General features: G+C 33.2%; 1 protein-coding gene and 1 pseudogene across 1 annotated transcript; one reads left to right on the plus strand and one right to left on the minus strand.

The window, feature by feature from the left end:
• The first annotated feature begins 631 nt into the window (after window positions 1-631).
• Window positions 632-6,514, plus strand: LOC8286563 (oligopeptide transporter 6). The gene is made up of 6 exons (XM_048373386.1): window positions 632-1,209; window positions 1,709-1,806; window positions 4,326-4,976; window positions 5,103-5,361; window positions 5,480-5,662; window positions 5,750-6,514. Exons 1-6 carry the CDS (start codon window positions 718-720, stop codon window positions 6,362-6,364), a joined length of 2,298 nt encoding a protein of 765 aa, XP_048229343.1. The 5' UTR covers window positions 632-717; the 3' UTR covers window positions 6,365-6,514.
• A 254-nt stretch (window positions 6,515-6,768) lies between these two features.
• On the minus strand, window positions 6,769-11,713 carry LOC8286562 (annotated as a pseudogene).
• Between the last annotated feature and the right edge of the window lie 2,477 nt (window positions 11,714-14,190).

Consider the following 14,190-nt stretch of genomic DNA (forward strand, 5'->3'; position numbering starts at 1 on the left):
AACCCATAATGATCTGAATCTGAAAAAAAAAAAAGGAGGGATAGAAAGACGTGAAACCTAGATCAACTGAAACCCGACCAAACTCGAACCTGAAACTAATAGAATCCGACATCATCCATACCCAAAAAGACTCGAACCTGAAATAACCAAATCTAAAATAATTGAAAATCTGAAATGATCTTATTCGAACCCGACTCGACTTGTCCATTTGCCATCTCTACTATATAGAATAATTAAATGTTTTTATAACTAAAAATTCAAAACTAGAAAGACTTTTTTTCAAAAACAGAAAGAGAGCAAATTGATTAATCAATTGCTCAGTTTGATTTCATTCGAATTATCGGCCGATTCAATTGTGGATCAGTTTCTTTTTTTCTTTTTACAGTAGTAATGATACATTAACCGTTTTCAAAGCCAAAAAGAAAAAAGAAAAAAGAAATAAAAGCAAAAACAGAAGATTTTGATTTTCTTAAGATATAGAGAATCTAAAGATATAAAAAGTAGGTAACAGATCCTTCCCTACTATTCCTACTTAGCTGGAGATTCAAAAGTCCACAAAATATTTTCTTTTTATCTACATACACTATTAATACTACTGCTCTTTATTTGTACGTACACCAAACTACTATATTGCACTTCCTTCCGTTGCCCGTTCCGTTCCCAGTTCCTAACATCTGATTAAACAGATCCAAACCTAAGAATAGCATTCATAGTATAATGGCTAGCGTGAATTCTCAGGTTGCAGCTCTGAAAATGGAGAAGGTTGAGGAGGAACAAGAAGAAGAATGCCCCATAAAACAAGTGGAGCTAACTGTACCAAAAACTGATGACCCTGACATGCCAGTTTTGACATTTAGGATGTGGGTTTTGGGTATATCTGCATGTGTGATATTATCTGCCGTGAATCAGTTCTTTTGGTATAGGAAACAACCCATGTTTCTTTCAGCCATATCTGCTCAGATTGCTGTTGTGCCTTTAGGACATTCACTGGCAAGAACACTGCCTACTAGATTATACTTTCAGGGCACGAAATGGGAGTTTACTATGAATCCAGGACCTTTTAATGTGAAGGAGCATGTTCTCATTACTATCTTTGCTAATTCTGGCGCTGGAACTGTTTATGCTACTCATGTTCTCAGTGCTGTTAAGTTGTTTTATAAGAGAAAACTCACTTTCCTCCCTTCCTTAATTGTTATGATCACTACTCAGGTTTAATTGCTGCTCCTTCCTTTTAGTTTCAGCAATTCTTTTCTAAAAGTTATTTAACTAATAATCTGGGTTACTGGGATTGTTTAGAGTTATAAGTTCACAAATATATATACATATGTTAGTGAATACCTTTTTAAGAGTTTTAAGTCTATGAATCTTCTACAATCACCTAAAAGGCTGTTTGGATGAAAGTCTTTTTAAATTTTTTTAAAAGTTTTATAAGATTTTGGAATCTCAATCTTTTCTTTTTTGTTAAATATCAGTTACCAAGTAAAATCTCAACCCACTAAATAGTGAATTAAGAAGGTTTTAGCTTAAAAGATTTATATTACTTTCAAAATTATTCACATACTATTTATTTTTATTAAACAAAATAGAATTAAAAATTCTACCTTCCTTTTCATTTATTTTATAAAACCATACTATATTTTACTTTTAATTTTACCAAACATAATTAATATTCTAACCAGCTAGAGTTGCACTACTTACCAATTTGCAGGTGGTGGGTTTTGGCTGGGCTGGACTTTTCCGAAGATATCTAGTAGAGCCGGGGGAAATATGGTGGCCGGCCAATATGGTTCAAGTCTCATTATTCAGGTAAATATATATATTAGATTTTTATTCACATACGGTCCACATAATTATTTAATAATTTAATTTATTATTATTTATTTAATAAAAAATTAAAACTAATATTTATTTAATTTCATAATACCTTGTAAATTTTTTGTTTAACTAATATTTATTTAAATATGAATTTCTAATTTTTTAAATAAAAATATAATCAGTAGAATATAATTATTTTTATAAATATGATAATTGATTTAATTTTCTTTAACAATACTACTACCATCTGTTTTTTATTTGATTATCTTTCTAAGATGATATTTAAATTTTATTAATTTATTTTTTAGTGTAACATATTTAAAATTAATATATGATTCTAATATTCAAACATTTTTTTTATTTTAATCAAATTTAAGAAATTAATTTTTAAATAAAAATTTAATATATTTATAGATTCTTTGATGCATTGTCTATACAATTATAATTTAGTAATAGTTCATATTAAATATATGTAAAATTATGTTAAAAATAATAAAAACATATGCTAAAAAATACATGGTATTCTTTTGATACAAAAAATATTTTCATTCCTTAAATGAAAAAACATCGAACCACATTATAGTTTTTAAGACTTTTACAACATCCTTATATAATTATTTTTTAGAAAAGTGTTTTATCAAGTTTTTATTGATTATCACTTTTTACTTGACATTATAAGATCATTTTTATTTTATAATAGTTATGACTTATTTATAATCATATTTAAAAATAATTTATTTTGTTATTTTTCCTTTACAAATGGATTGTGGTATGAATATGCTATATTTTAAAAATATTTTACCATTTTTATTTTTAATTAAATATTTTTTTCTAAAATTTTAAAAATATTTAATCCCATCATTCATCTGTTATAAATGAAAACATAATTTAAATGAAAATTAAGTCAAGCAAATTTAGAATTGATATTTTATAAATTTGTCTTGTTATATATTCTTTATACACAATTTTGATATGAATAAGCTAAATTTTATAAATATCTTACAATTTTTAGTTTAATCAAATATTTTAATAGAAAATTTAAATCATCAAACCAATCACTTGTCCAACTAAAAATGGAAACAAAGTATAAATAATCAATCAAGAAATTAAGTTTGATACTAAGCAATTAAAGTTAAATAAAAATTATTTAATTATTTAGTTTGATACTAAGCAATTAGAGTATTTAATTTTAAAAGTTTTTATTAAAATTTTTAATATTATAATATTAATATTCCTTTTAATAAGAAAATTTCTTAGTATTATTGTTTCTTTTTTATTTTATATAAAATCATTTCTAATTATAAAGAATATCTTAATAATTTAAATTATCTCAAATTACCGAATAATTTAGTTAACTCGTATTTCTATTAAGCAACTAAACTATCTAATTCTTAGAAAACTATTAATATTTATATTTTGATAAGTTTGTCTATCTCCTCCTCTCTCATTTGTATATATCTTATTAATATTAATATTTTATCTAAATGAATTATACATTAATTATAATAATTTGACTTGATAATTATACTTTCTATTTTATTTTAGCTATAATATTTTTTTCGATTTTAGAATATCATCATTTCAAATGAAATAAAACTTTTTCTTAGTTTTATTAATAAAGCTTTCTCTTTTATTTTTTAAATATTAAATTAAATATATTTTTTTTATTGAATTCATGCGAACAAAACCTTAAAAGTCATTACATACATGGAATTAAATATCTTATTAATTATTAATTTTTTATCTAATGAATTATACATTAATTATAATAATTGACTTGATAATTATACTTTCTATTTTATTTTTATAGCTATAATATTTTTTTCAATTTTAGAATATCATCATTTAAAATAAAATAAAACTTTTTTTCTTTTATTTTTTAAATATTAAATTAAATATAATTTTCTTTTACTGAAATCATGCCAACGAAACCTTAAAAGTCATTGCAGACATGGAATTATTGCCTGAAGCTTCCTGCTCTAGGCATTTTTATTTCAAAATTTAGTTTACTTTCAGCTTTCTTGTTTTAAAACTTTTTGTTGAACATGTGTACTTACATTTTGAGTGAGCTATTGAGGGGGCTAAGGAACCTGTGAAACAAATACACTAACGCCACTTTAATTATACACATATGTTTATCATGTTGGTAATTAATAGTTTGATCAAATCAATATTTATTTTTATATCTAATTATCTCAAAATACTGATTTTAAATTTTTTTATATGTTTATTAATTATTAATAAAAGTATAATAAAATTAGAATCTTAACTAAAAGTTTCTTAATCCTACTACTACTACTATTTTTAATTAATTATTAATATAGCAATACATAAAGACGTTTTAATAAATTTATTTATTCTCCTTTTACACTTTTATAATTATGATATGATAATAATTAATATAACAACAAATAAGTACGTTTTAGTAAACTTGCTTCTTCCCCTCCCTCGGTACTTTTATATACGATATTATACATATGTTATTATTATGGTATGGGTACGAGTGCAAGCGCACACGCGTGCATGTTTGTGTATTGTGTATTAATCAAATTGGAGTTGGTATCTAATTTACATGGATATATCATCACTGCAGGGCTCTACGAGAAAGACAAAAGAGCAAAAGGAGGGATAACTCGAACCCAGTTCTTCCTCATTGTCCTGGTCTCCAGCTTTTGTTACTATGTCCTTCCTGGGTATCTTGTGCAAATTCTAACATCTTTCTCTTGGATCTGTTGGATTGCTCCTAAATCTGTTATTGTTCAGCAACTGGGTTCAGGCCTAGAAGGTCTTGGCATTGGTGCTATAGGGTTCGACTGGTCCACAGTTTCTGCATATCTTGGTAGTCCACTTGCTAGTCCATGGTTTGCTACTGCAAATATTGCGGTTGGTTTCTCTCTGGTTATGTATGTTTTAATACCCATCAGTTACTGGGGTAATGTCTACAATGCCAAAACCTTCCCAATATTTTCTAGTAGTCTTTTCCAAGGAAATGGTGAAGAATACGACATCCACAGTATTGTGGATTCCAAGTTTCATCTCGATAAAAATGCGTATGCGAGCTCTGGGCCTGTGCATCTCAGCACTTTCTTTGCTATGACCTATGGTGCTGGATTTGCAGCTCTTGCTGCCACATTTATGCATGTACTTCTGTTTAATGGAAGGTATGCTCAGCTAGTATAAATCAATTACTTGTAAATCTAGCAAAGCAGCACCACCTGCAACACCTTTTATATGGTTCTATGCATAGTTAACCACAATTCTGTCGACCTTTCACCTGTTAAATGCAGTGACCTCTGGATGCAAAGCAAAATGGCATTGCGGGGAAAAAGGAAAATGGATATACATACAAGGCTCATGAAGAAATACAAATCGGTTCCTTTGTGGTGGTTTATTGTCATCGCCATCATAAACATTGCTGCTATAATCATAACTTGCGAGTACTACAACGAGTCGCTTCAATTGCGCTGGTGGGGCGTGTTGCTAGCCTGTGGAATATCCCTATTCTTCACTCTCCCAATAGGAATAATATTTGCCACCACAAACCAGGTAGAATTGCAGCATGCCAAGACCTGTCTCTAATTTGAATTATGAGGTCCAGAAATGGAATATCTTGATGCTGGAAATCAAATGCTAACATTTTTTTGTTCACCTGTAATTATCACAGGCACCAGGCTTGAACATCATTACAGAATATATAATTGGGTATATAAATCCAGGGCTTCCTGTTGCCAATATGTGTTTCAAGGTATATGGATATATCAGCATGACTCAAGCTCTGACCTTCCTACAAGACTTTAAGCTTGGCCACTACATGAAGATTCCACCAAGGTCGATGTTCATGGCCCAGGTCAGCTTAATTGTCCCTGCTTCTAAAATCTATGTACATTAAGCATAACATGCAAATGTTCAGAACTAAGCGTACCTGGCCTTGCAGGTTGTAGGAACAATTCTGTCAGTGTTGGTATACCTACTAACTGCATGGGGAATGATGGATGCAATCCCGAATCTCTGTGACAAAGCACAACTTCCCAAGGGTAGTCCGTGGACATGCCCGATGGATAAGGTGTTCTTTGATGCCTCTGTTATATGGGGGCTTCTCGGCCCCCGGAGGATCTTTGGGAACCTTGGTGAATATGGAATGATAAATTGGTTCTTCCTTGGTGGAGCCATAGCCCCACTCTTAGTCTGGCTTGCCCACAAGGCTTTTCCGAGCCAGAAATGGATTCGTCTTATTCACATGCCTGTACTGATAGGTTCCACAGGACTAATGCCCCCAGCTACTGCTGTGAACTACACTAGTTGGTTAATTCTTGGATTTTTATCCGGCTACGTGTTCTATCGGTACCGTCCAGGATTATGGAAACGCTATAATTATGTTCTCTCAGGCGGGCTTGATGCTGGGACGGCCTTTATAACATTATTGATATTTTTCAGTTTGAATTACTGGGGTGTCATTTTCAACTGGTGGGGAACCAACGATGAAGGGTGCCCATTGGCTTCCTGTCCAACAGCCAAAGGTGTTTTCAAGGATGGTTGCCCGGTTGTCTAGCCTAACTATTGTTTGCTTTTCCTTTTTCCATAGGTCTATTTTCATCTTATTTGGAGCAATTAGCTTTCTTCTCAATCTGTAAATATTTTGCTATAGTTATTGCTTATATCAGATGCATAAGATCCATGGATAAAGTTATTGGTTATATTATGTTAAATTTCTCATGTAAATCACTATCAGTACCAGTGGTAGACTCAGAGCATTATGGATTCATGAATCAAGGTTTGAGCTGCTTAATATATATATAGTGGCTGACAAGTAGCTAGAGTTAATAATGATAATCATAACTCCTCTCTGAGAGGTCTCGTGCTTACTACAATATGCTTTTGAATACCAAGTAGGTACAGGTTACTTTGCGTCCTCAAAATCATATCCCAAAAAAAGTTTGAGAAAAGAAAAGGAGAGAGACCAACAAAAAAAATGGTTGTAATAAATTAATTTCTAATAATTCAAAAACTAAATTAATAACTAAAGTTGCATGTTAATCATAACATAGTAATTTCTTCAACCTGTGTGAATAGAATTTCAGGAAAGACTAATCAGAAATAAGAAGATTGTCCGTTCAACAAATTCAATTGAGCAAGTACCTTAGCAGCTAGAGATTTCATGTGGCTGCTTCCTCTTTGTGTTATTTCAACTAAGAGCATCTGGGCAGAAGCTCCATAATTTTGCTCGAGTTCAACCAGTCGAAAGATCCTTTCTAAAGCCTTCAGCGTCTTCTCTTGAATGCTGGATGAAGACGAACCCAACAATTTGATAATTGGAATAATGGCATTTGCTTCAGCAAGGACCTTAGTTCCAGTTTGCAGTCTTTCCACATCTACCAATGTTAGCAGTGCATCTAAAGAAGCTTCACAGACTCCAGGATCCCTCTCCCCAAGCATTCTTACTAGAGGTTCCAAAGCATTAGCTTCCAAAATGCAGAAGGAAGATTCCACTGTACAAATGCCCAAGTGAGCAGGACATGATTTTACAGGTGCAGCCATGCAGAACTGAAAACAACCCCGGTTGCTCAAGGCGGTGGAACTTTCAGAGAACTGCTTCAGTGAAATTGCAGCATATTGTTTTGTCAAAGCAGTCCCAGAAACCAATAACTGGACAAGCACTGGAATAATGCCAGCTTTGGCTACTCTATTCTGCCATTCCTGATTCGATGGTGCAGTAAAACGGCAAAGAGCTGCAACTGCATACTCTATTATCTTCATTCTGTAGGAGGCATTTCTACTTTCAGCATTGAGGCAAGTAGAAATGACTTCAAGTGCTCCAGCATCTAGCAGCCAGAGAGTTATCTGTGGGTCCTTGGGAAGATTAGAGATAACTCCCATAGCAGCAGCAACCTCTTCCAAGTCACTGGGAGTCTTGATGATCTTGAGCAATGTGTCAATGCATCTCTGACCCACATGCTCCAAGAAGGTGCTTTCATCACCATCTTGTGTCAAGAAACAGAAAAGCTTCACAGCATTTGCCCGTACAATATGATTATCTAGCTCACATAATTGAACTAGTACTTGGACAGCAGAGAGCTGAAAATACACACAAGAAAAAATGTAAGGGAAAAAAAAACAACCATAATTGCTAATAGAGAACCAACCACATGCCACAAATCTCAGGAGAGTATTCATTAAGCATGCTAAAGAATCTTACCTGTGTAACGTCTAAGATGAAGTAAGAGAGGAAGAAAGCAGCTCAACTTTCAAGTCTCATGATATAAATTTGTCAAGGATATACCTGTCTCAGTTTTGTTCTTAGTTCTGCACTTGAATGAGGCTGGCACAGTACAAGAAAAGTATGGAGAATGTTTTTCTGGATGTTAGGACCTGTAAAGGAAATAAGAGAGAAAAGCTTAAAAATTTCTTCTGCAGATTCCAGAAATGAGTTTTGCTTGCTATCAGCTTCTGGACTAGTAGTTGCTGTGGCAAGGTGCATAATTATGGCAGCAACTTGTTCTCGCAAACTCGGTGGCAATAAGCTGTGACGATAAAGAAGTTCAAATAGTGGTTCAAGTGCACCTTCTCTTATCATCTGGATGCCATTTTGTGGTACATTTGAAAGGTTGTTTAGAGCTTTAATAGCAACCTTTTTAACTTCTAAATCATCATATGCAAGCAGTTCAAGCAGTGGCTCCAATGCTCCATCTCTAAATAAAGACACTTTATTGTGCTCGGTCAACTCAATTTCTGATAATGTCCCGGCCAAGATAAGTTTAAGATCTTTCTCACCTGCATTGACATAAATTACGAGTAATGAATCCACAAGTTTCCTGATTATTAAAGTCTATTTTTAATTTCTATTGCAACGAGTGAGACCAAAACTTTTTTTGAAGTAATCATGCAAATATATTACCTTGTTTCAGGCACTAATTTTGAAAGTAGGGGCTAGGAAACTTTTGCAAACTAAATTTTGAATTTAACATCCCAAGAAGATTTCAATCATAAGTGTGAAATGTCAAATGGTGTCTTACAAGAATACCTTTTGTGAAAACTCATATGTGAAAAAGGAAACCACCATGATAAAAACATACCTGAAGAAAGAAGTTGCAGTAATGGTTTAAAGTAGTTTGCTTTTGCCATCTGTATAACATTTTGATTGAGAAAAGACAGATTCTGTAACAGTTCTTCTGCCTTATTGGCAGCATCATTGTCATCACTGTTTGATGTAGTTACTAAAAGCAATATGCAACCCTGAATATTTCCTATGGAATCTCGCACCAGGTGAATTCCTTGATAGTTCTAATAACAACTCCAAGGCTAACTTACTTTCCCCAATTTGGCGAGCTAGTGAACGAACAATCATTTCAAGCGCAAGATTGACTTTAGCAATTTTTTCCTGCCAGAATTAGTACACTGAAGCTGATGAAATATATAATACAAAGCATCAATTTTTCAATTTTCTTCCAAATAGACAAGAAAACTAAAGTTTTCAATTCTTTCTTTCTTTAAAGAGTGTGAAAGGGGAAGAGGACCTAGGGATTTGAACTCGACTTCAGGTAATAGAGCGAAATTTATATATCCATAAAATTACTGTCCTGTTGTTACTTCCAGTTTAATGATGGTATGATATGATCTGTTGCAAGATGACAAATAAAAAGAATCCATTTACTATTCCTCGGTATGCAAGGAAATGGAATTGAGAGGTACCCTGTTAACTTCACTATCCTTTGCAAGGATGCAAAGAATGGCCAAAGCATGGGTTCTTATTTCCTGATCTTTTGCACCAAGCAGTTCAATAAGAACTGGTACATAGTCTTCCATTAGCGCCCATTCTCGGTGCAAATCTCGTTCAACCAGTAAACCCTGCAGTTTTTCCAAGGACTGAAGAACTTCTTGGTCTTCAGTCGATTGGAGTTTAGACTTAATAGAAACAATGGTAATTAAATTGTTTCTGTCTCTCCATTCTGCAATCGATTTTCGAAGTGGCTTATTAGGCTGTAAAACAAAAGTATCTAGGGGAGTACAGGTCAAGGGACAGCTGCTATGCCCTTCTGTAAACCACTTCTCTATTGCAGCTCTTTCAAAGGTTTTACCAGAGGATATTTCCACAGGATCAACCATTATATCCTGAGTGATAGGGCAATAAAATGATTGTAGAGGTTGTAATGGCTGCCGGCCCAAAGAATTTCGTCTACTAAAGTACTTCCTCTCTCGCTCCTCATGAGATGTAGTGGCATCAGCATTTTCAAGCAATGCAATGATTTTCTCCATCTTTATAATGTCTGCAATATCTTTTCTTAGCTTGAGATCTTCTACCTCGTTCTTAAATTCTTCAACTTCCTTCTTTAAAGCTAATTTCTCAGTAGAGATTCCAACAGCCTCAGCAATATGAAACAACAAATTGTTCGCCCAAGATCGATCAACATTTCCTTCTTGTCTTGCTGACTCAATCTTATCCAAAATTTCTTGCTCCATTACTGCTTGATATTCAGAATCCAGCATATTCTTGCACAACTGGCTAATTTTATCGCTTATGCTCAAGGAAACACCTAAGGAAGCTAGAGGTATGAGGCTTAAAGCCTCACCTAAGGAAGCTAGAGGTATGAGGCTTAAAGCCTGACTAATCTCTTTCGTGCTATCTTCTAAATGACTAACAATTCTATGGCAATTCAGCAAGAGATAGACCTTACTTTTCTTATTGCACTCGAGGACCAACCGCTTAGCGATTTTAGTCTTTCTATTCAGAATCTCTACTGCATTTCTTAAGCTCTCAGAATAGTCTGAATTTAAACCCGACAATTCCCTCAAGACAGATGCAGTCTTCTCTAAGTAGGCCGAGAATTTCATAAAATTTTCCTTCTGAATAACGATTTGATTGGCTGAATGTATCGTGTCGAATATGGAAAGGATTATCTGAGAAAGTAACTCAGATACAGTCTGAATAGAGGCATTAATTACAATATCATGTACCATCTTCTTACAGAAGAGGAACTATAGATTAACAGTACGAACTCTCACTAAGCTAAGCAATGAAATTTCGAAAAATTCTTCTTTAGTCACAGAAACACATGAAACATGTCACTAAGCCCTTTCCAATTTGAGCTTATCTCTACCTTCATCATCAAAAGGCACCTCTACCAGATCAAGAAACCACCTTCATTTCTTGAAAACAAATGGGGTGGTAGGCTTCAAATTCACAAACAAGAACAACAATAGCATCAAGGCCATGGCAGCAGCAGCAGCAAAGAGCAGAGCCAATGGCAAGCTGCATCAGCAACCCCAGCTCCCAACACAAGAAAAGAGTGGCTCCTGTTGCACCAGTAGGTAATTATAATTAACTAATCACTGTCCATATATCATTTGTATCTTAAAATTAATTACATTCTTGAAAGACACTTGGTGATCATCTTCTATTTACTTTGGTCTGCGGGGTTCATTTAAAGTAGTCAATGCACATTAAGCCTGAAATTTCATCTGAGAGCTAATGGCGCCAACCCAATTGAACCTCCAACATATTAATTCCGTTTTCAAGATGAACCCAAATGTTATATTTTCATTGAAACTAATTTTCTCACCTACCAAACAGATTAAAAGAGAGAGGCAGAGATAAGGAGAGGGAAACCTACCTGAGCGAAGCATTCAACAGAGCTTTGGTCTCTGAATGTCTTACCATGTCTACGCAAGTCTCTCTCCCACAAAACAACAGTCAATGCTCCAGGCAACACCTCATAATGGGAAACTATCAAGTCAAACCACATTTTCCATGTAGGGTCATTGATAAACGTGGAAGACTGATGAACCGCTAGTCCAGGAGAAGTGATGATGCGTTTGAGTATGAGAATTAGACTCCGAGTCTGAAGGACGTTAAGGTAGAAAAAAGCAGCCAATGCGTAACCGTATTACAAATTGGTTGCCTTCCTTCTGTTTGTTTTCACTTGTCCATATATATATTCATATTAATATTTTACATACCTTCTTTATGTAATTTGCACTCAATTCCCGTACGGATAATGATTTATTCAATCCCATGAGTTATACGTCTCTTTAGCTTAAATTGTTTTTTAAAAATTATTTCATTTTTAAAATGAAAGATGCCTAGAGTTGCAAATGCGTCGAGACGAGCTTTTTAATGTTTAAGACTCGGCCCACAAAAATTTAATTGAGCTCGTTCTCGGTTCAAGCTCAATAACTTTTTATAATTTAAAGCTCGAGCTCAATTCATTGTATTTTTATTATGTTCGAGCTCCGCTCATAATTAGCTCGATATTACATATAAACAAGCTGAATGCAAGCTTGGCTTATTATTAGCTTGATATTTATATAAATGAGTTAAATTCGGGCTCGACTTGATCTCAAGCTCGTTAAGTAAGCTCGATTTTTTCAAATATGCAGCTGTGAATTTTATAGTTATAAATATACGATACACAAAAGCAAAATATACATATAAATTCAGAAATTAAAATAATTAAATCAAGTTCTTTATAATAAAAAAAAGAGTTTAACAAGCTCTATAAAATTCTATCTCAAGCTCATTCTAAATCCATTTATAATTCGGTGAGGACTAGGCGTGCAAACAAGTTGAGCCTACCTTCACAAGCTTTACATTAAGATATTACAAAAATATTTATTCAGGTGAATTTATAATAATTCTTACTAATTTATAATAATTTTTACTCTAGTACCTTTCCTTTATTAATTAAACTATAGTATCTTTTATGTTAATTTATAATAGTTCTTACTCTATCTATAAGCTTCAAATTAAGCATATTACAAAAATAATTAGGCCTAATTGCATATTTTATGTTGACCTTTCACGCGTTTTTATTTTTTAGCACATCTTTTTAATTTTGGCAATCAAAACACTATCCTTTTTAATTTTTGCAAATCGAATCACATGTGTATATTTCGGTGTTAATTTGCTTACGTGTACGACAATATAAAATGGAGCATTCACACGTAGATTAATTAAGAGACACATCAGTTTTTCTTTAAAACCCATCGTTTGGGCTTTTATTCTTTTTTCCCAAATTCAAAATCAAACTCCTTTCTTAAATCCCTAATTAGGTTCTCAAATCCTTAACAAACTGTCCCGAACCTCTTGCTTTTAAAAAGGTTAGAAACTTCTTGGTCCTAGTTGGTGAAACTGCAATAAAAATCTCTTGTGTGGTGGACCCAAGATTAGTAGTCCTTGTTTCTTGAACTTGCATTGACAATGGCGAACATCCCGAAATCATAAGGTTTTGTGTTATTTTGTATATTTTATTCCTACATTACTCTATTGTTAGGGTTTTAGTTAATATTTTAGTTATATCTTGTATTATTTTAAGATTAGAACCTTAGCTAAATGAAGCATTATTGTTTTGCTTTTATAGTTGTGGTACATTTTTAGTTATTTTAACCATGGTGGAACACTATTCTCTTTTGGTGGAGACATAGTGTATGTTGGTGGTGAAATCAAGGCTATACATAAGATAGATCCTGATAGGTTTGGTTACTTTGATTTAGTTGATGAAGTTCAAAAGTTAGGTTACAATAGATATGATAAACTATGTTACGGAGTTCCTGAATTGAGAATGTGTGATGGGTTGAGGGAGTTAAAGGATGATGCTGGTGTTATGGAGATGTTAGAGCATATAGGGCTAGGGAATGGTATGATTAACTGTTATATGGATGGGGGTAGTTGCTTGAAGAAAGTTGCTTGTGATGTTAGGGTCGAACAAGGAGTGAAGGAAGTGAGTATAAATGTGGACAGTAGTCATGGTGATCAAGAAGTTGTTAATGACTATGATGGGCCTAAAGACATCTTTGATGATGTAGGAGATGAGGTTAGATCTGCTGATGTTGATGAAGAATATGAGGAAACTAATACTGAAGATGGTGATGACTGTCCCATGCAAGAAAGTGACACAGATGATGGACTGTCAGATCATGAGCTGGCCTCAGATGATGAGGAATATATCAAAGCAAGGCAGAATAAGGTTAAGTTTAGAAGATATGTGCCAACTAATGAAGCGGCAGAGAGGTTCAATTTATGTAGTGGTTTGAGGACTGGAGGAACAAGTGCAAACAATTAATCAAAAGATGTTAGTACAGATAATGACAGTGGAATGCATAGTGAATATGTAGATTCTAAAGGTTATATCAATTCAGACTGCACTAGTGATGAAGATGAAGCTTGCAATACAAAGAGAAAGAAAAGGGTAACTTATGACCCTAAGTGTAATCATAAGTCGTTACATTTTGTGTTGAGGATGATACAAAACAACTCATAGAAAAGCTTAATTACATTAACTTTCAATCAATCTATAAGAAACAAATTAGGGTTCATCAAAATTCAAATAGCAAGAAAATTAGTTTCTAAATATTATAATAAAAAAATAAAGATTAGGGAAAGAA

This window comes from Ricinus communis, chromosome 1 (genome assembly GCF_019578655.1).
Source record: "Ricinus communis isolate WT05 ecotype wild-type chromosome 1, ASM1957865v1, whole genome shotgun sequence".
Classification (NCBI taxonomy): domain Eukaryota; kingdom Viridiplantae; phylum Streptophyta; class Magnoliopsida; order Malpighiales; family Euphorbiaceae; genus Ricinus; species Ricinus communis.